Consider the following 20,356-nt stretch of genomic DNA (forward strand, 5'->3'; position numbering starts at 1 on the left):
TTTTCTATGTTTCTATGTTTCTATGTTATGAGGAAGAATCAGTGGGTGGTGAATCTATGGAATTCTTCGCTACAGAAGGCTGTGGAGGCCAAGTCAGTGGATATGTTTGAAGGCAGAGATAGATAGATACTTGATTAGTACGGGTGTCAGGGGTTATGGGGAGAAGGCTGGAGAATGGGGTTAGGAGGAGGAGATAGATCAGCCATGATTGAATAGACTTGATGGGCCGAATTGTTTAATTCTGCTGCTATCACTTATGACATGACAGTCTGGGATGGTCCAAGTGAATTTGAGGGTGGAAACTGGTGGTGAAGTGGGTGAGTTTGGGGTTTGTGCAGGAGGTAGCAGTAGTCCGCAGCCACTCACCTTGTTGGTGGTCCACTCGACCCCAAGAAGGAAGAGGAGCTCCCCCAGGAACATGGTGACGCACAGGTTGATGTGGATGGTGACGTGCAGGTTCCTTTTCTGCACGCAGCACAGGAAGGTGGTTACAGCCAGGGCCAGACACGCCAGCGAGGTGCTGAGCCCAACCAGAGTGATCAGCGTGAGGGTCCTGTCTTGGTCAGACCATCCCTGGCACACAGGCACAAAGCACACGGGACGTTAGTTACAACAAAGTCCCCTTCCCCCAACCCACAGCACCAGTGTCGTTTATTGTCACGGTGGAACGCTTATGTTGCCTGCGTGCTATCCAGGCAGCGGAAAGACAATACGGACATTACATTACATACCATGGGGAGCAGTTAGACCACAATGTCTATGCCGAACATGGTGCCAAGAACAGCCATACCGATTATTAATTTATTGTATTACAATAGACAATAGGTGCAGGAGTAGGCCATTCGGCCCTTCGAGCCAGCACCGCCATTCAATGTGATCAGCCATGATTGAGGATGATCAGCCATGATCACATTGAATGGCGGTGCTCGCTCGAAGGGACAAATGGCCTCCTCCTGCACCTATTGTCTATTGTCTATTTAAGAAACAGTTAGACAGGTACGTGGATAGGGCGGGTTTGGATGGATGTTTATGTTAACTTTTATGCGGTTGTGTGTCTTGTTGCATTTCGCTTACTATGGCTGTATGGGAACTCAAATTTCACTGTACCTTGGTACACAAAAATGCTGGAGAAACTCAGCGGGTGCAGCAGCATCTCTGGAGCAAAGGAAATAGGCAACGTTTCGGGTCGAAACCCTCCTTCAGACTGATGTACTGTCCCTTAACTGGTACATGTGCCAATAAACTGACCTTGAAACAACGTGAACGGGTGATCGATGGGCGGTGTGGTTTTGATGGGCCGAAGGGCATGTTTCTTCACTGTATCTCTAAACTAAAGTGGTAAAAGATCTTGGTAGCAATGTTTGTCTAATCTGACAGGAAACAACTTTAATTTAGTTTAAAGATACTGCAGGGAAACAGGCCTTTCGGCCCACCGAGTACTTGCTGACCAGTGATCACCCCGTACACTAACACTATCCTACACACACTGGGGACAATTTACAATTTTACCAAAGCCAATTAACCTACAATCCTGCATGTCTTTGGAGTGTGGGAAGAAACCGGAGCACCCGGAGCAAACCCATGCAGGTCATGTGGAGAACGTACAAACTCCGTACAGACAGCACCCGTAGTCAGGATCGAACCTGGGTCCCTGGTGCAGTAAGGCAGCAACTTTATCGCTGTGCCACCGTGCCACAGTCTCTGAATCCGTCTCTCTCATTTGCTCTCTATCTGTCTGTCTCTGTCCCTCTCTCTCTCTCTTTGTCTCTCTCCTTCTATCTCTCTGTCTTTCTCGCTCTAGAAGGGAGATCTGATAGAAGTAGATACAATTATGAGAGGGTAGGGTAGAGTCAGAACCCTTTTCCCAGGATGAGAATATCAAACACTAGAGGGCGTAGCTTTAAGGTGAGAGGGTGTAATGTTTAACAGAGATGTGCGGGGCAAGTTTTTTACCCAGAGGGTGTTGGGTGCTGGAACGTGCTGCCAGGGGTGGTGGTGGAGGTACATGCAATAGTGGCGTTCAGGAGATTTTTGGATAGGTACATGGAAATGCAGGGAATGGAGGGATACGGAGAGGATATGGAAGGATATGATGAGATAGGGAGGGGATATGAAGGGGAGATGGAGGGGATATGAAGAGATAGGGTGGGGTTATGGAGGGGATATGAAGGGGATATGGAGGGGATATGAAGGGGAGATGAAGGGGATATGGAGGGGATATGAAGGGGATATGAAGAGATAGGGTGGGGATATGGAGGGGATATGAAGGGGATATGGATGGGGATATGGAGGGGATATGAAGAGATAGGGAGGGGATATGGGGGGGAAATGAAGGGGATATGAAGATAGGGAGAGGATATGAAGGGGATATGGAGGGGATATGAAGAGATAGGGAGGGGATATGGAGGGGATATGAAGGGGATATGGATGGGGATATGGAGGGGATATGAAGAGATAGGGAGGGGATATGAAGGGGATATGGAGGGGATATGGAGGGATATGAAGGATATGGAGGTAGTGGTGGGATATGGATGGGATGTGGATGGGATGAGGGTGGTGGGAGCCTGGAACGCACTGCCAGGCGTGGTGGTGGAGGCAGATACGATAGCGCAGTTGAAGAACGTTTTGGATTGGCGCAGGGTTGGGTAGGATCCCGTGATGCTGGAGACGGTTTGCCGGTGGGGTTACCTTGCTGGTAGCGATGAGCAGAGCGAAGCTGGAGAGGTGCTGGCAGCCACAGGTTGTGTGTGTGCCGTTGGACTGAATGACTTCGCACCCCTCCGGTGACCAATGGCTTGAAGACGGCGAATGGTTCCAGTAAACACAAAATATCCGCCAGTCACTCAGCGACCCCTGCACCAAACACAGATCACAACAGCATCCGTTACATAAATGTCACCCTCAGCTTCCCTGCACTTTTATCAACTCCAAGATAATCGATTCCATTATTATAATGGATATATTCAAGAGAGAGTTAGAAACAGAGAAACATAGAAAATAGGTGCAGGAGTAGGCCATTCGGCCCTTCGAGCCTGCACCGCCATTCAATATAATCATGGCTGATCATCCAACTCAGTATCCTGTCCCTGCCTTCTCTCCATACCCCCTGATACCTTTAGCCACAAGGGCCACATCTAACTCCCTCTTAGATATAGCCAATGAACAGTCTATTCTCAGATTAGGAGACCATTAGATTTAGCTCTTAGGGCTAACGGAATCAAGGGATATGGGGAGAAAGCAGGAACAGGGTACTGATTCTGGGTGATCAGCCAATAGACAATAGACAATAGGTGCAGGAGTAGGCCATTCGGCCCTTCAAGCCAGCACTGCCATTCAATGTGATCATGGCTGATCATCCCCAATCAGTACCCCGTTCCTACCTTCTCCCCATATCCCCTGACTCTGCTATTTTTAAGAGCCCTATCTAGCTCTCTCTTGAAAGCATCCAGAGAACCTGCCTCCACCGCCCTCTGTGATAAAAAGTGTTTCCTCGTTCCTGCCTTCTCCCCATATCCTGAGCCATGATCATATTGAATGGCGGTGCTGGCCTGAAGGGCCGAATGGCCAACTCCTGCACCTATTTTCTATGTTTCTATAAAAAATAATACTTTACAAACCAAACCAGTTGTAACGCATCCAGCAGCATAACACCAAATCACCCAATTATCTAATCACTGAATTTTCGTAACTACATCGCCATCCATATTAAGGACACATTCCACCCCCGCGGTGCCCAGCAGTTCCCGGAAATCCCCATGGTGCCCATTGACAGCGCATAGACCCTCTCTAACACCACCCGGGCGCAGATGTAACCCCGGAAAAGGGGCAGGCAGCCGGCTCGGGCAGAGCCCTCTTCCGCCTGGCGCTGTGACTCGCGGATGGCCAGCTTGGCCAGGCCCAGGAGCAACCCAACCAGGACACTTCAGCCCCCCTACCCTCTCCCCTACGCACAGGGTGTCCAAAGATGCGCAGGGTGGGTGCGAAGAGCAGCCAGAAGGCACGGAGCCATCTGTACCCACCTGGGTCTGTGACGTGTGACTCAGGGTGATGTTGACGCCGTCCCGGAGCTGGCGGTGGCGGCGGTTGCCGATGACGACGGAGACGACAGAGGAGGTGAGGAGGTGGGACTGGGGCTGACCCTCGGTGACAAACTCCCCCCTCTGTAGAGAACGCAGGTCCGTGTAGGACAAGAACACCACCACTGACGCACCTGGAGGGGGGGGGGAGAGCACAGTGAGGGTGGGGACACAGACACATCATGAGGGTGGGGGAGAGCAGAGTGGGGAGGAGGGGGGGACAAGATAGCACAGTGGGTCTGTGCACCCACCACCCTATGTGTACAAAAATAGGTCAGGACCCTCCTTTAGACCGATCAGTCTGAAGAAGGGTCTCGACCCGAATCACCACCTATCCATGTTCCCCAGAGATGCTGCCTGAGTTACTCCAGCATTTTGTGTCTTTCCTGGGAAGTTCATGATCCCTGTTTTGACGAGTTCATCAATTTGTGGTGCAGATGAAGAGGGTTTTTTTTCAAAGAGGGGCAGGTATCTTCAGAGACCAGAGAACTAGGAGGCTGAAGCAAAGAGTCATAGTCAAAGAGTCGTACACCGTGGAACCAGGCCCTTCTGCCCAACTTGACCATGCTAACCAACGTGCCCTAATCCCACCTGCCTGCAAGTACACTAATCCCACCTGCCTGCATTTGACCCATATCCCTCGAAACCTGACCTATCCAAACCTGTCTTAAGGGCCTGTCCCACGAGCATGCGACTGCATGCGGCAAGCGCGACCAAACCGAAAGCGGGGGCAAGCGGGGGCCGCGCGGAGGTCAAGTGAGTGACGTGAAGTTCGAGCGAAGTCCGCGGGATGTTCGCGCGTGACGTATGATGTCGAGGCGGTGCGTACGGCCTCAATGCGGCTGCAGGCCGGCAGGCCGTTGCCACGCCGAATGGCCCGGGCGATGTCGGGACCAGCTCCGCACAACTCCATACGGCTCAGGCGATCGAAGTGGTACCGGCCCCGCGAGGCCGTACGGCTCAAGCGACCACGTAAGGTCGCGCTTGCCGCATGCAGTCGCATGCTCGTGGGACAGGCCTTTTAGTCTCACCTGTTTGTTGCTCCTCAGTCACAGTCTTCATGTAAATATCCAGAGTGTCGTTCTTTGCTCGTAGCGTTAACCTCTCGTGTGCCAAGAACCTCCGGTTGGTCACATCAATGACCCGCACATCGAGATCTAGGGTCCAAGAGAAACGAGGGCACTTTAGTTTAGTTTGGTTTAGTTTAGAGATACAGCACAAAAACAGGCCCTTTGGCCCACTGAGTCCACGCCAACTAGCAATCCCCGCACACTGTCACTATCCTACACACACACACACACACACTAGGGACAATTTTTACATTTATACCAAACCATTTAACCTACAAACCTGTACGTCTTTGGAGTGTGGGAGGAAACAGAAGATCTCGGAGGAAAACCTACAGGTCACAGGGAGAGCATGCAAACTCCGTACAGACAGCACCCGTGGTTGGGATGGAACTCGGGTCATTGGCGCTGTGGGGCAGCAACTCTACCGCTGCACCACCATCAAGTCAGGTCAAGTCAAGAGAGTTTATTGTCATGTGTTCCAGATAGGACAATGACATTCTTGCATGCTGCATCACAACAGGATATTGTAGGCATAAATACAGAACAGATCAGTGTGTCCATATACCATCAAATATATATATACACACACAAATAAACAGATAAAGTGCAATAGGCTGTTATAGTTCAGAGTTTGTTTGAAGTTGTGTTTAATAGCCTGATGGCTGTGGAGAAGCAGCTATTCCTGAACCTGGATGTTGCAGATTTCAGGCTCCTGTACCTTCTACCTGAAGGTAGCGGGGAGAGGAGTTTGTGGTCAGGATGGTGTGGATCCATGATCATGCTGCCAGCCTTTTTGAGGCAGCGACTGCGATAGATCCCCTCGATGGTAGGTAGGTCAGAGCCGATGATGGACTGGGCAGTGTTTACAACTTTTTGCAGCCTTTTCCACTCCTGGACGCTCAAGTTGCCGAACCAAGCCACGATGCAACCGGGCCTCCCCTGCTAGAAAGCCAACCTCAATCCCAAGGGGATGGTATCAACAGAGGGTGGGGAATGTGGCAGACCATTTATGCACAGCAAGATCCCAGAAGTCACCCTGGTGTGGCGTTGTTTGTTGGGGGCTCACTGTTGGTCTGTAACTCTGTAATGGGGCTGTCCCACTGTACGAGCTAATTCAAGGGTTCTCCCAAGTGTCCCCTGATTCGAACTCGGAGAATTACGGTAATGGCCGCTCGTCGGTACTCGGGGCTCTCGTGGACATTTTTCAACATGTTGAAAAATATTCACGAGTCTTCACGAGTTTACCGCATTTCCCGAGTACCTGCCATTAGCGTTACGAGCCGCTTAGAGATGTCCCGAGGTACGACGTACCCGCTACGTACATTCTACGTTCTTACCACGAGTTTGATTTTTTAAAAACTGGGGTGAGCTCTTGAATTACCTCGTACAGTGGGACAGGCCCTTAACTCTGACAAGATGAGATTAAGTTATAAAGATAACGGGTGGCACGGTGTCGCAGCGGTAGAGTTGCTGCCTCACAGCGCCAGAGACCCGGGTTCTATCCTGACTATGGGTGCTGTCTGTACGGAGTTTGTATGTTCTCTTCGTGACCTGCGTGGGATTTCTCCAAGATCTCCAGTTTCCTCCAACGTTCCAAAGACATGCGGGTTTGTAGGTTAATTGGCTTCTGTAAATTGTCCCCAGTGTGTGGGATAGAACTAGTGTTTGGGGTAATCGATGCTCGGCGTGGACTCGATGGGCTGAATGGCCTGCTATCTCTAAAGCCTAAACTGTCCCTAGTGTGTGGGATAGAACTAGTGTTTGGGGTGATCGATGCTCGGCGTGGACTCGATGGGCTGAATGGCCTGTTATCTCTAAAGCCTAAACTGTCCCTAGTGTGTGGGATAGAACTAGTGTTTGGGGTAATCGATGCTCGGCGTGGACTCGATGGGCTGAACGGCCTGCTATCTCTAAAGCCTAAACTGTCCCTAGTGATAGAACCAACAGTGTGCGGTATCTCTAAACCAAACTAAACTGATCGTCCAGTCAAAGTCACAGTCTGAAGAAGGGTGTAGACCCGAAACGTCACCCATTCCTTCTCTCCATAGATGCTGCCTGTCCCGCTGAGTTACTCCAGCATTGTTGGTCTATGATCGCGCAGTGGCGATGAGCTGCCCCCCCCCCCCGGGGGTAAATGCTGCAGTGTCTGTGTGTAGACCCTACCCAAGTGGGCACTGGAGATGGCTTTGAGCTCTTGAGTAGGTGAGGCCAATGCGGCCAACGTGGCAAAGTTCTCCATGGCTCCCAGGAACACCGTTGCCGACTCCACCCCCGAACCGTCGGCAACAAACTTGTTTCCAAACGACGTCACATCCTGTGGGTGAGAGACAGTTGTTGATTAAATGTCATAAGGGCGGCACGGTGGCGCAGCGGTAGAGTTGCTGCCTTACAGCGCAGGAGCCCCAGGTTCCATCCCGACCACAATAGACAATAGACAATAGGTGCAGGACTAGGCCATTCGCCCCTTCGAGCCAGCACCGCCATTCAATGTGATCATGGCTGATCATCCCCAATCAGTACCCCGTTCCTGCCTTCTCCCCATATCCCCTGACTCTGCTATCTTTAAGAGCCCTATCTAGCTCTCTCTTGAAAGTTTCCAGAGAACCGGCCTCCACCGCCCTCTGAGGCAGAGAATTCCACAGATTCACAACTCTCTGTGTGAAAAAGTGTTTCCTCATCTCCGTCCTAAATGGCTTACCCCTTATTCTTAAACTGTTTGGCCCCTAGTTCTGGATTACGGGTGCTGTCTGTACGGAGTTTGTACGTTCTCCCCGTGACCTGCGTGGGTTTTCTCCGAGATCTTCGGTTCCCTCCCACACTCCGAAGAGGTACAGGTTTGTAGGTTAATTAGCTTGGTGTAAATGTGTAAATTGTCCCTAGTGTGTGTGGGGTAGTATGAATGTGTGGGGATCGCTGGTCGGCGCGGACTCGGTAGGCCGAAGGCCCTGTTTCCGAGCTGTATCTTTCTACCTGTATCTGAATAAGGTCAGATGTAATAGAAGCAGTATTAGGCCATTTGGCCCATCAAGTCTCCTCCGCCATTCAATCATGGCCAATCCATCTTTCACTTCTAACCCCATTCTCCTGCCTTGTCCCCATGACCTCTAACACCCGAACTAATCACGAATCGATCAATCTCTGCCCTAAAAAATATCCACTTGATTTGACTTGACTTGACTCGATCAACCTCAACGGGCCCAGCAGAACGCTGTCTCCGTGAAGCTGCCCGTATTTTGGACATCGCATCCCCAGGTGTGGTTCCAGCAGGTCGGGGCCTAGTTCCACATTTGACGCATCACAGCCGACGACACCCGGTACTACTATGCGGTCGGCACGTTGGCTCAGGAGACAACCGCTCGCCTGGTCTCTTACCTTCGCGCGCCGCTGGATCAGGACAAATACGAGGGCCTGAAAGCACTGCTCTTGTGGACCTTTGGGCTCAGCCCTGGGACCACGCAGCGCGGCTCATACACACAGGCAACCTCGGCGATCGCAAGCTGTCGGTGCTACTGAGCGAGATGCTCATGTTAGCGTGTGGGGATCGCTGGTCGGCACGGACTTGGTGGGCCGAAGGGACTGTTTCCGCGCTGTATCTCTAAACTAAACTAAACCAAACCATACATAACTCATGTCAAACTCAAGACAAACTCAAGTACGAAAGGTAGAGCAAAGGGGAAGATACAGAGTGCAGGATATAGTTCTCAGCATTGTAGCGCATCAGTTCCACAGACAAAGTCCAATGTCCGCAATGGGGTAGAGGTGAATCGAAAATTCTTTCTTAGGCCCCCCCCCCCCGATCCATAGGCTGACCATGGGTGTCTCCAGGGTTGGAGGACGCCTGTGCGTGACTTTGTTTAACGTGGGGAGACTGTTGCACAGACAGCCACCCCACGGTCCTTGACAGATCTAGGTCAGGATCCAGTGGCATGGAGTCCAAGACGACCGGAGACCCTTTTCTGCTGCAGCCTTCATCCGCCTTCCCAGCCGTTGTGACGCTCCACTAAGGTCAGCCATCGTCCTCCGCCTGTTCCAACGTTGAAGTCTTGGTTGGATTGATCTTTGTCAGAGACCTCCCCCTCAACCTTACCGCCATGGGTGGCCCAACCAGGAACGTAGCTCCAGACGGCATCACTCTCAGGATCTCAGGTCCACACAAGCTTCTCCACCACGACAAGGTCACAATCCACGGTGAAGTGAATGGGACAGTACCCTAGCTTATGGAAGGGCCATTCAGAAGCCTGATAACATAGAAACATAGAAACATAGAAAATAGGTGCAGGAGTAGGCCATTCGGCCCGTCGAGCCTGCACCGCCATTCAATATGATCATGGCTGATCATCCAACTCAGTATCCCGTACCTGCCTTCTCTCCATACCCCCTGATCCCTTTAGCCACAAGGGCCACTTCTAACTCCCTCTTAAATATAGCCAATGAACTGGCCTCAACTACCTTCTGTGGCAGAGAATTCCACAGATTCACCACTCTCTGTGTGAAAATTTTTTTTCTCATCTCGGTCCTAAAAGATTTCCCCCTTATCCTTAAACTGTGACCGCTTGTTCTGGAGGGGTGACAGAAGGGAAGAAGCTGTTCCTGAACTAAACATAAACTAAAGCTCAGAGCTGGCACCGAAGACCCAGGAAAGGTGGAGCAACAGTTCAGAAACTCACCTTCAAAGTGACGGAGGCAGACTTTTGGCGGTATTCCCCTTTTTGTTCACACATCCTCCTGGCAAACGCTAGCGTGGAGTTGATCAGGGAACAGAATTGATCGGCTGGTGGCTTCAGGACAGAAATAAAAAGAATAGGTATCAACAAATTTAGATTTCGGACGATTCGGGCCAAACGCAGGAAAATGGGACCAGCTTAGCATGATGGCATGATGGTCGGCATAGACGAGTTGTGACTCTATGATTCAATATCCATGGCGGCTTTGATCTATGGCCCTGTGTTTGGATCATCACTTTAGTTTAGTTCAGTTTACATGTAGCTCATGTGTACCGAGGTACAGTGAAAAGCTGTTTGTTGCGTGCTAACCAGTCAGCGGAAAGACCTCCCTTTTTTCTTTCCCCCACCCCCCATCAGTCTGAAGAAGGGTTTCGGCCCGAAACGTCGCCTATTTCCTTCGCTCCATAGATGCTGCTGCACCCGCTGAGTTTCCCCAGCATTTTTGTGTACCAGCGGAAAGACAATACATGATTACAATCGAGCCGTCCACAGTGTACAGATACATGATAAGGGAATAATGTTTAGTGCAAGGTAAAGCCAGCAAAGTCCAATCAAAGATAGTCCCAGGGTCCCCGATGAGGTAGATAATAGTTCAGGACCGCTCTCTGGTTGTGGTAGGATGGTTCACTTGCCAGATAACAGCTGGGAAGAAACTGTCCCTGAATCTGGAGGTGTGCGTTTTCACACTTAAGTTCCTCTCGCCTGAGGGGAGAAGAGGGAGTGGCCGGGATGAGACTGGTCCTTGATTTTGCTGCTGGCCTTGCCGAGGCAGCGTGAGGTGTAGATGGAGTCCTGTCTCTGCAAGGATAGGACAAGTAAGACTTCCAACTTCTGTATTTCTCACTGGATGGAAAACATGAAGCTTTTTTTATGCTTGATTTATTACAGTGAATGCTTCCCTATGCTCGCTCACTGACAATGGAAGGGAGGTTGGTTTGTGTGATGGTCTGGGCTGCGTCCACAATTCTCTGCGATTGCTTGTGGTCTTGGATGGAGCTGTTCCCAAACCGAGCTGTGATGCATCGCGATAAAATGAAGGAGAGAGTGGGAGTGACAGAGAGAAGGCAGGGGAATGGCGTTGAGAGGGGAAAATAGATCAACTAGGGTGGCACGGTGGCGCAGCGCTAGAGGTGCTGCTTCACAGCGCCGGAGACCCAGGTTCCATCCTGACTACGGGAGCTGTACGTTCTCCCCGTGACCCGCGTGGGTTTTCTCCGGGTGCTCCGGTTTTCTCCGGGTGCTCCGGTTTCCTCCCACATGTACAGATTTGCAGGTTAATTGGCCTGTTAAATTGTACATTGTCCTTAGAGTGTGTAGGATAGTGTTAGTGTGCGGGGATCGCTGGTTGGTATGGACTTGGTGGGCCGAAGGGCCTGTTTCCGTGCTGTATCTCTAAAGTCTAATGTAAAGGCATCCTGTGCGGACAATGGGATTGACAAGGGTGGTGGGGAGACTTGTACGTGTAATTTTACTGATTAGTTTACTTTAGAGATACAGCGCGGAAACAGGCCCTTATGCCCACCTAGTCCGCACCGACCAGCGATCCCCGCACACTAACACTATCCTACACACACTAGGGACAATTTACACATACACCAAGCCAATTAACCTACGCAGGTCACGGGGAGAACGTGCAAACTCCGTACAGACAGCACCCATGGTCAGGATGGATTTTCTGGTGTTGAAGGTCCATGAATAAAGTACCTGCTGGAGTCGCTTGGTGAAACAGTTGTCGATGATGGATTGATCCTTCAGCAGGTTGGACAGGCAATGCACAAACGGGCCTGTGGGAAGTGGGGAGGTGAACATTTCAATCAGGATATTGGAATAGCTTCAGAACCACACTTGCGGGTGAACTGGGAATGCTTCTGTGATCCGTACATCAGCTATGTCTGCTCATTCTTTCTCCCTCCCTCCCTTCCCCCACTCTCTCCCTCTCTCTCCTTCTCTCCCTCCCATGCTGCCTCATTCCCTCCCTCTCTCCCGCCCTTTCTCCCTCCCTCCCTCCTTCCTTCCCGCCATCCCTTCCTCTCCCTCTCCCTCCCTCCCTCCCACCTCCCCTCTCTCCCACACCCCCTCTCTCCCACACCCCCTCTCTCCCTCTCCCCCCACACTCCCTCCCTCTCTCTCTCTCGCTCTCTCTCTCACACTCTCTCTCTCTCTCTCTCTCTCACTCCATTCCTCCCTCCCTCCCCCCTCACTCCCTCTCTCTTCCACCCTCGCTCACTCCTTCTCTCTCTCCCACGCTCTCTCTCTCTCCCTCTGTCTCTCTCTCTCACTCCATCCCTCCCTCACTCCCTCCCTCTCTTTCTCCATCCCTCTCTCCTTCTCTCCCTCCCTCTCTCCCTACCTACCTCCCTCCCAGTCTCGGGAACGTTCTGATTAGTTTAGAGATACAGCACGGAAACAGGCCCTTCGGCCCACTGAGTCCATGCCGACCATCGATCACCCATTCACACTAGTTCTATGTTATTCCCCTTTCTCATCCACCCACTACACCCAGAGGGGCAATCTACAGAGGGACAATTAATCTACAAACCCGCACCTCTTCAGGAAGGATGGGAAACCGGAGCACCCGGTGGAAACCCACGCGGGCACAGGGAGAACGTGCAAACTCCACACAGACAGCACCCGAGGTCGGGATCGAACCCAGATCTCCAGTGTTGTGAGGTAAAATTGTATTGTAGTGGCTCTAGCAGCTGTGCCACCGTGCCATCTTCTTCAATGAAGACATACATGGAGTAAGTAGCCCTTTCCTTCTCTCCAGAGATGCTGCCTGCCCCGCTGAGTTACTCCAGCATTTTGTGTCTACCTTCAGTTTAAACCATGGAGTAGCTATTCAACTCCTCTGCCGTTCCCTCCCCTTATAACCTCTCTGCCTGCAAGGGTCCCTGAGTCCCCTCGCTGTGAGCCACTGGTCCATTACTGACGGGGGAATGTTCTGCTGTGTGTGAATTATTTTCCCATTGTCCATCCATGATGATGCTATCCCCATCTCTCCATCCCTCCCCATCCTAGTTCTCCGACCAGTCTGACTGTCCTCCGAATTAGCTTTTACCTGTGCAAGCTTCATTGCCACCAACGATACTAGAGGAGCCTATCTTGCCACTCACACACAGAAACACACACATACCGTTCCCCCACAACACTGATTAAACCAAAGATCATAGAATGCATATGGTCCAGAGACCTTTCATTGTGCATTGTCACCCATTTTATACGCAGTTTTAAAGAACCACCTTATTTATTATAAACAAAGATAATAATGGTTTATCATAGAAGGCTAAAATAGACCAAGATAAACTGCAAATTTCAATGGACTGACGCGGATTAAACTGCGAGAGGCATAACGGGGATCGGGGTATTATTCCTAAAATGGCGGAAGTGATGTTCCGTTGCGTACAACACATCAGTCCATTGGATTACATAGGAGTGGTCTATCTTGCTCCTCTAGTATCTTTGGTTGCCACCTTCCCCCGAGCTAACTCTGATCTTTTCTACATTATCCTTGAACTTCCTCCCCTTTGATCTCTCCTTTTCACACCTTACCGAAAGCGAATGGTATGTTAGCTTTCATAGCAAAAGGATTTGAGTATAGGAGCAGGGAGGTTCTACTGCAGTTGTACAGGGTCTTGGTGAGACCACACCTGGAGTATTGCGTACAGTTTTGGTCTCCAAATCTGAGGAAGGACATTATTGCCATAGAGGGAGTGCAGAGAAGGATCACCAGACTGATACCTGCGATGTCAGGACTGTCTTATGAAGAAAGACTGGATAGACTTGGTTTATACTCTCTAGAATTTAGGAGATTGAGAGGGGATCTTATAGAAACTTACAAAATTCTTAAGGGGTTGGACAGGCTAGATGCAGGAAGATTGTTCCCGATGTTGGGGAAGTCCAGGACAAGGGGTCACAGCTTAAGGATAAGGGGGAAATCCTTTAAAACCGAGATGAGAAAAACTTTTTTCACACAGAGAGTGGTGAATCTCTGGAACTCTCCGCCACAGAGGGTAGTTGAGGCCAGTTCATTGGCTATATTTAAGAGGGAGTTAGATGTGGCCCTTGTGGCTAAGGGGATCAGAGGGTATGGAGAGAAGGCAGGTACGGGATACTGAGTTGGATGATCAGCCATGATCATATTGAATGGCGGTGCAGGCTCGAAGGGCCGAATGGCCTACTCCTGCACCTAATTTCTATGTTTCTATGTTTCTATATCCCTGTGTCTTCCTCTCCCCTGACACTCAGTCTGAAGAAGGGTCTCGACCCGAAGCCTCACCCATTCCTTCTCTCCAGAGATGCTGCCTGTCCCGCTGAGTTACTCCAGCATTTTGTGTCTATCGAGTCACGGTCATAGAGTTGAAACAGGCCCTTCGGCCCAACTTGTTCACACTAGCCAAGATGTCCCAGCTACACTAGTCCCACCTGCCCGCGTTTGATCCATATCCCTCCAAACCTGTCCTATCCATGTACTTGTCTAACCGTTTCTTAAACGTTGCGATAGTCCCAGCCTCAAGTACCTCCTATGGCAGCTTGTTCCATACACCCACCACCCTCTGTGTGTGGAAATGTTACCCCTCAGATTCCAAATCTTTCCCCCTTCACCTTAAACCTATGTCTTTTTGTCCTTGATTCCCCTACTCTGGACAAGAGACTCCCTGAGGTGCGTCTACCCGATCTATTCCTCTCATGATTTTATACACCTCTATAAGATCACCCCTCATCCTATAAGAGCAGCACCTCATATTCCGCTTGGGCAGTCCGCACCCTAGCGGCATAAACATTGACTTCTCCAATTTCCGGTAGCCCTTGCTGTCTCCTCCCCTTCTCAGCTCTCCCTCAGCCCTCGGGCTCCTCCTCTTCCTTTCTCCTTTCTTCTCCCCCTCCCTCCCCCTCCACCCTACATCAGTCTGAAGAAGGGATTCGGCCAGAAACGTTGCCTATTTCCTTCGCTCCATAGATGCTGCTGCACCCGCTGAGTTTCTGCAGCATTTTTGTCACGCCTCATCCTCCAACACTCCAGGGAATAGAGTCCCAGAGTCTAGAGTCTATCTTCGGTGTAAACCAGCATCTGCAGTTATCTTGCTGCACACATCCTTACTGAGAGTTGTCTGGAGATGGCTGGTCATGGGCGGTGTCATGTGAGAACATAGGAAGGTTCCTTCAGCATTGATGCAGACGCCATGGGGACCACAGGGCTGTTGCAAACACTCATCGACATCTGCAGGGGGTGGGAGACACCATCATAGAACGTAGAACAGCATAGACACTAAAAGCTGGAGTAGGACAAATGTAGAGGGTTATGGACCAAGCGCAGGCAAGTGGGACTAGGGTCGCTGGGACATTGTTGGCCGGGGTGGTTAAGTTGGGCCGAAGGGCCTGTTTCCACTCTATAACTCAGCAGGACAGGCAGCATCTCTGGAGAGAAGGAATGGGTGACGTTTCGGGTCGAGACCCTTCTTCAGATTGAGCGTCGGGGAAGAGGTCAAGACCTGAAACGTCACCCATTCCTTCTCTCCAGAGATGCTGCCTGTCCCGCTGAGTTACTCCAGCGTTTTGTGTCTCTCTTTGATTTCAACCAGCATCTTTCTGCAGTTCTTTCCTACTCATAGAACAGTACAGCACAGGAAGAGGCCCTTCTGCCCACAATGTCCGTGCCGAACACGATACCAGGTTAAACGAATCTTCTGTTCCTGCACGTAATCCATATCCCTCCATTCCCTACTTACCCAAGTGTCTATCTAAAAGTCTCTTAAACACCACTATCGTATCTACCTCCACCACCACCCCTGGCAGTGCGTTCCAGGCACTCTTTTAAACTCACTCACCTTAAAGCCGTCCTTTTAGGGAGTTAAGCTATTGGACCCCTCTGTACATCAATGGTGCTCGGGGCCTTGTCATTAAGTTCATGCTGATAAGTTCCTGAGTGATAGGAGCAGAATTAGGCCATTCGGCCCATCAAGTCTACTCCGCCACTCAATCAGAGCTGATCTATCAGGTGAGGCAGTATCTATGGAGAGAAGGAATAGGCGACGTTTTGGGTCGAGACCCTTCTTCAGACTGAAGAAGGGTATCAACCCGAAACGTTGCCTATTCCTTCTCTCCATAGATGCTGCCTCACCCGCTGAGTTTCTCCAGTAATTTTTGTCTACCTTCGATTGTTCCAGCATCTGCAGTTCTTTCTTAAACATGGCTGATCTATCTTTTCCTCTCAACCACATTCTCCTGCCTTCTCCCCATAGCCCCTGACACCCGTACTAATCAAGAAGCTATCTAAAATATCCACTGACTTGGCCTCCACAGCCGTCTGTGGCAATGAATTCCACAGATTCACCACCCTCTGACTAAAGAAATTCCTCCTCATCTCCTTTCTAAAGGTACATCCTTTAATTCTGAGGCTGTGGCCTCTGGTCCTGGACTCTCCCACTAGTGGCAGCATCCTCTCCACATCCAACTATAGACTACCCCCTTATATTTGGCCTGCCAAAGTGCAACACCTCACACTTGTTCAGACTAAACTCCATTTGCCATTCCTCTGCCCGTTTCTGATCTGTTTCATGCTGCACACTTTGACAGTCTTTCTCACTGTCTGCAACGCAACTCCTCCAATTCTGCTGCCGGCCACGAACTTGCCAACCGTCCCATCTATGTATACGTCTAACAAAAAAAACACATGATTAGTAAGGGCCTCTAAGGTTATGGGGAGAAGGCAGGAGAATGGTATTGAGAGGGGAAGATACATCAGCCATGATTGAATGGTCATAAGGTCATAATTGTTAGGAGTGGAATAAGGCCATTCGGCCCATCAAGTCTTCTCTACCATTTAATCATGGCTGATCTATCTCTTTCTCCTAACCCCAAACCCCCGCCTTCTCCCCATAACCCCTGACACCCGTAGCAATCAAGAATCTATCTCTCTGCCTTAAATATATCCACTAACTTGGCCTCCACAGCCTTTTGTGGCAAAGAATTCCACAGATTCACCACCCTCTGACTAAAGAAATTCTTCCTCATCTCCTTCCTAAAGGTACATCCTTTTATTCTGAGGCTGTGACCTCTAGTCCTAGACTCTCCCACTTTTCATGAATCGTGCTTCATTCCCCAGAGCCTCTTAACAAATCCACGCTCTGCGGAGAGGTGGGCAACCGCCTCCTCTCCATAGCAGCCGTCCCGAGGCCCCAGGAGAGGAGGTTCGGCCTACAAAGGCTGACTGAGGTCCACAGGCCCAGGAGAGGAGGTTGGGCCTACAGAGACCACAAGCCATGTTCAGGGCCACAAGCCATGGAGAGATGGATAGGCCTACAGGGCCTGCCTCCGGCCCACAGGCTCTGGAGAGGAGGTTCGGCCTACAGAGGTTGACTTAGCTCCACAGGCCCAGGAGAGGAGTGAAGCTGGGTCTGGCCGGTCTCCTTACCTTGGCAGCCAGCGCCGTAACCTGTAAAGTTGGTCTTGCCGGACAGCTGGGCAAAGCCAGTGTGGCAGAGGCAGAAGAACCCTCCCGCGGTGTTGTGGCAACTGGCGTGGGGGCCACAGATGGTTTTAACGGTGTGACATTCATCGTAATCTGTAACGGGACAGTGGAGACCAACTCACAACAGATCTGATAATACTATACATATATACAGAATGATCTACAGCAGGACCCATCTACCTTGACCTACCTGATCTCCCGGTTGCCAAACACTTCAACCCCCCCTCCCAACCCCACACTGATCTTTCTGTCCTGGGCCTCCTCCATTGTCAGAGTGAGGCCCAGTGCAAATTGGGGGACCAGCAGCATCTCATATTCTGCTTGGGCAGCTTCCAGCCCAGCAGTATGATTCCTTCTCTCCGGAGATGCTGCCTGTCCCGCTGAGTTACTCCAGCTTTTTGTGTCTATTTTCCACTTAATCCAGCACCTGCAGTCCCTTCCAACACAGTATGAATATTGATTTCTCTAACTTCAAGTAACCCTTGCATCCCCTCTCTCTCCTTCTCTCCCTCTTCCTAGTTCTCTGACCAGTCTGGCTGTCCCTCTGATTAAATGTGATCTCTGTATGTTTCGTCGTCACCTTAACCGAGCTAACAATGATCTATTCTATATTTTCCTTGAGCCTCATCCTCTTTGATGTCTCAATTTCACATCATGCACGTCCTTATCTCTGTGTCTCCCTCTCCCCTGACTCTCAGTCTGACTACAGTTAATTCCCGGGATGGCGGGACTGTCATATGCTGAGAGAATGGAGGGGCTGGGCTTGCATACTCTGAAGTTTAGAAGGATTAGACGGATATATTTATATAGTGGTATATGGACACACTGATCTGTTTTGTAGTAAATGCCTACTATGTTCTGTCTGCTGAAACAAAGCAAGAATGTCATTGTCCTATCTGGGACACATGACAATAAACTCTCTCGAACTCACTTGAACTTGAGAGGGAATCTTATTGAGACATATAAGATTATTCAGGGTTTGGACACGCTAGAAGCAGGAAACATGTTCCCGATGTTGGGGGAGTCCAGAACCAGGGGCCACAGTTTAAGAATAAGGGGTAAGCCATTTAGAACAGAGACGAGGAAACACTTTTTCTCACAGAGAGTGGTGAGTCTGTGGAATTCTCTGCCTCAGACGGCGGTGGAGGCCAGCTCTCTGGACACTTTCAAGAGAGAGCTAGATAGGGCTCTTAAAGAAAGCGTAGTCAGGGGATATGGGGAGAAGGCAGGAACGGGGTACTGATTGGGAATGATCAGCCATGATCACATTGAATGGCGGTGCTGGCTTGAAGGGCCGAATGGCCTCCTCCTGCACCTGTTGTCTATTGTCTATTGATGGGTCTCGACCTGATGCACTACAATGCTGAGAACTATATTCTGCACTCTGCATCTTCCCCCTTGTTTACTTTGGAGATACAGCGTGGGAACAGGCCCACCAAGCCTGTACCGAACAGCAAACACCCCTACACTAGTTCTAACCTACACGCTAGGGATAAGTTACAGAAGCCAATTAACCTGCAAACCTGCACGTCTTTGGAGTGTGGGAGGAAGCTGGAGCACCCGGAGAAAACCCACGCAGGTCACGGGAAGGTCATACAGGCAGCTCCCGTAGTCAAGATGGAACTCGTGTCTCTGGCGCTGTGAGTCAGCAACTCGACCGCTGCACCTCCGAGCCGCCACTTTGCTCTACCTATTGTACTTGAGTCTGACATGATTGTATTCATATACAGTCATAGAGTCCCACAATGTGGAAACAGGCCCTTTGGCCCAACTTGCCCATGCTATAGTGTTATCTGATTTGATTAGAAAGCATGCAAAACAAAGCTTGTCACTATACCTCAGTACTGGTGATGATAATGAATCTACATCTAAACTTAACCATAACACTCAAGGGCAGGCATTGGTAATATTAAGTGTGTAGGAAGGAACTGTAGATGCTGGTTTACACCGAAGTGGGACACAAAATGCTGGAGTAACTTGGCGGGTCAGGCAGCATCTCTGGAGAGAAGGAATGGGTGACGTTTCGGGTCGAGTCTGAAGAAGAAATGTCGCCCATTCCTCCTCTCCAGAGATGCTGCCTGTCCCACTGAGTTACTCCAGCAATGGTAATACCAACGTTGGCTTGGGTGATAACTAGGGCTGCCAACTTTCTCACCAATAAGGGACAAAAGGTCAAATACGGGCAAAGTCCCGAGGGCAATTCCTGGACCGACTCGGCCGTGGCTGGGTGAATGATGAGTTGGCCCCGGGTGCTGGACTGCACACAAAGCCCAGCCGGCGGGCCAGCTGAGGAGTTTTGGCCCGGGCCGTGCAAAGTCCGACGCCCCGTCCAACTCATGAACCGATGATCGGCCATGAGAAGGAGGGGTGGTGGCGGTGTCGGCGGTAAGCGAAGGTTCGAAGGTCGGACAGCTGGCCGGGCTGCCGAACGACGGGGCCACGGGCGAGGCGCTGCTGCTGCTGCACTCCACGGGCTGCACTACGTCGGGATGGGTGAGGCAGGGCAGGACGCGGCGCTCCGACCCGACAGTCCCCTCGACCCGAGTAGTAGCGGTCAAATACGGGACAAGGGCGGTCCCGTACAGGACACACCAATTTAGCCCAATATACGGGATGTCCCGGCTAATACGGGACAGTTGGCAACACTAGTTGTAACGAGGGTGGGTGTGAGGACGGGGGTGAGGGTGGGGTGGAGGAGGACAGGCCCGGAGGGGGGGGGGGGATACCTTTACACGTGGAGTCTGCAGAACTGGCGAACCTTCTGTCTCCGGACTCTGAGTAAAATCCCGCCGGGCAGGTGCAGTAGAAGGTTCCGGTGGCCTGGTAACACACCGCGTGGGGCCCACATAACGCACAGCTGCCGGTCTCTGTAACGGAGGGAAGAGCCATCAGCGCGGCGCCAGGGTGAAGCGTAGGGCAATCGGCATGTCCCCTACAACTTTCCGCAACTTCTACAGATGCACCATAGAAAGCATTTTATCGGGATGCATCACAGCACGGTTTGGGAACAGCTCCATC

The 20,356-nt window shown here is 51.0% G+C and overlaps 1 protein-coding gene across 1 annotated transcript; it reads right to left on the bottom strand.

The window, feature by feature from the left end:
* Nucleotides 1–562: 562 nt before the first annotated feature.
* Nucleotides 563–19,676, bottom strand: LOC116991880 (adhesion G protein-coupled receptor E1-like). Its single transcript, XM_033050856.1, has 10 exons — nucleotides 19,673–19,676; nucleotides 17,282–17,431; nucleotides 14,969–15,088; nucleotides 11,575–11,654; nucleotides 9,814–9,924; nucleotides 7,310–7,460; nucleotides 5,108–5,233; nucleotides 4,020–4,210; nucleotides 2,604–2,853; nucleotides 563–573 (listed from the first exon to the last, which is right to left on the bottom strand). The coding sequence occupies exons 1-10, from the start codon at nucleotides 19,674–19,676 to the stop codon at nucleotides 563–565; spliced, it is 1,194 nt and encodes a 397-aa protein (XP_032906747.1).
* Nucleotides 19,677–20,356: the final 680 nt, after the last annotated feature.

This window comes from Amblyraja radiata, chromosome 35, assembly GCF_010909765.2.
Source record: "Amblyraja radiata isolate CabotCenter1 chromosome 35, sAmbRad1.1.pri, whole genome shotgun sequence".
In the NCBI taxonomy this organism is placed as follows: Eukaryota; Metazoa; Chordata; class Chondrichthyes; order Rajiformes; family Rajidae; genus Amblyraja; species Amblyraja radiata.

Excerpts from the sequence above, each read along its gene's own strand:
- LOC116991880 (XM_033050856.1), bottom strand. Across the intron at positions 11,655-14,968 it reads CCATCTCCAGACAACTCTCA|GCCCGTTTGTGCATTGCCTG; the intron begins GTAAGGATGTGT and ends CACTTCCCACAG. Across the intron at positions 2,854-4,019 it reads GTCACACGTCACAGACCCAG|GGGTCGCTGAGTGACTGGCG; the intron begins GTGGGTACAGAT and ends TGTTTGGTGCAG.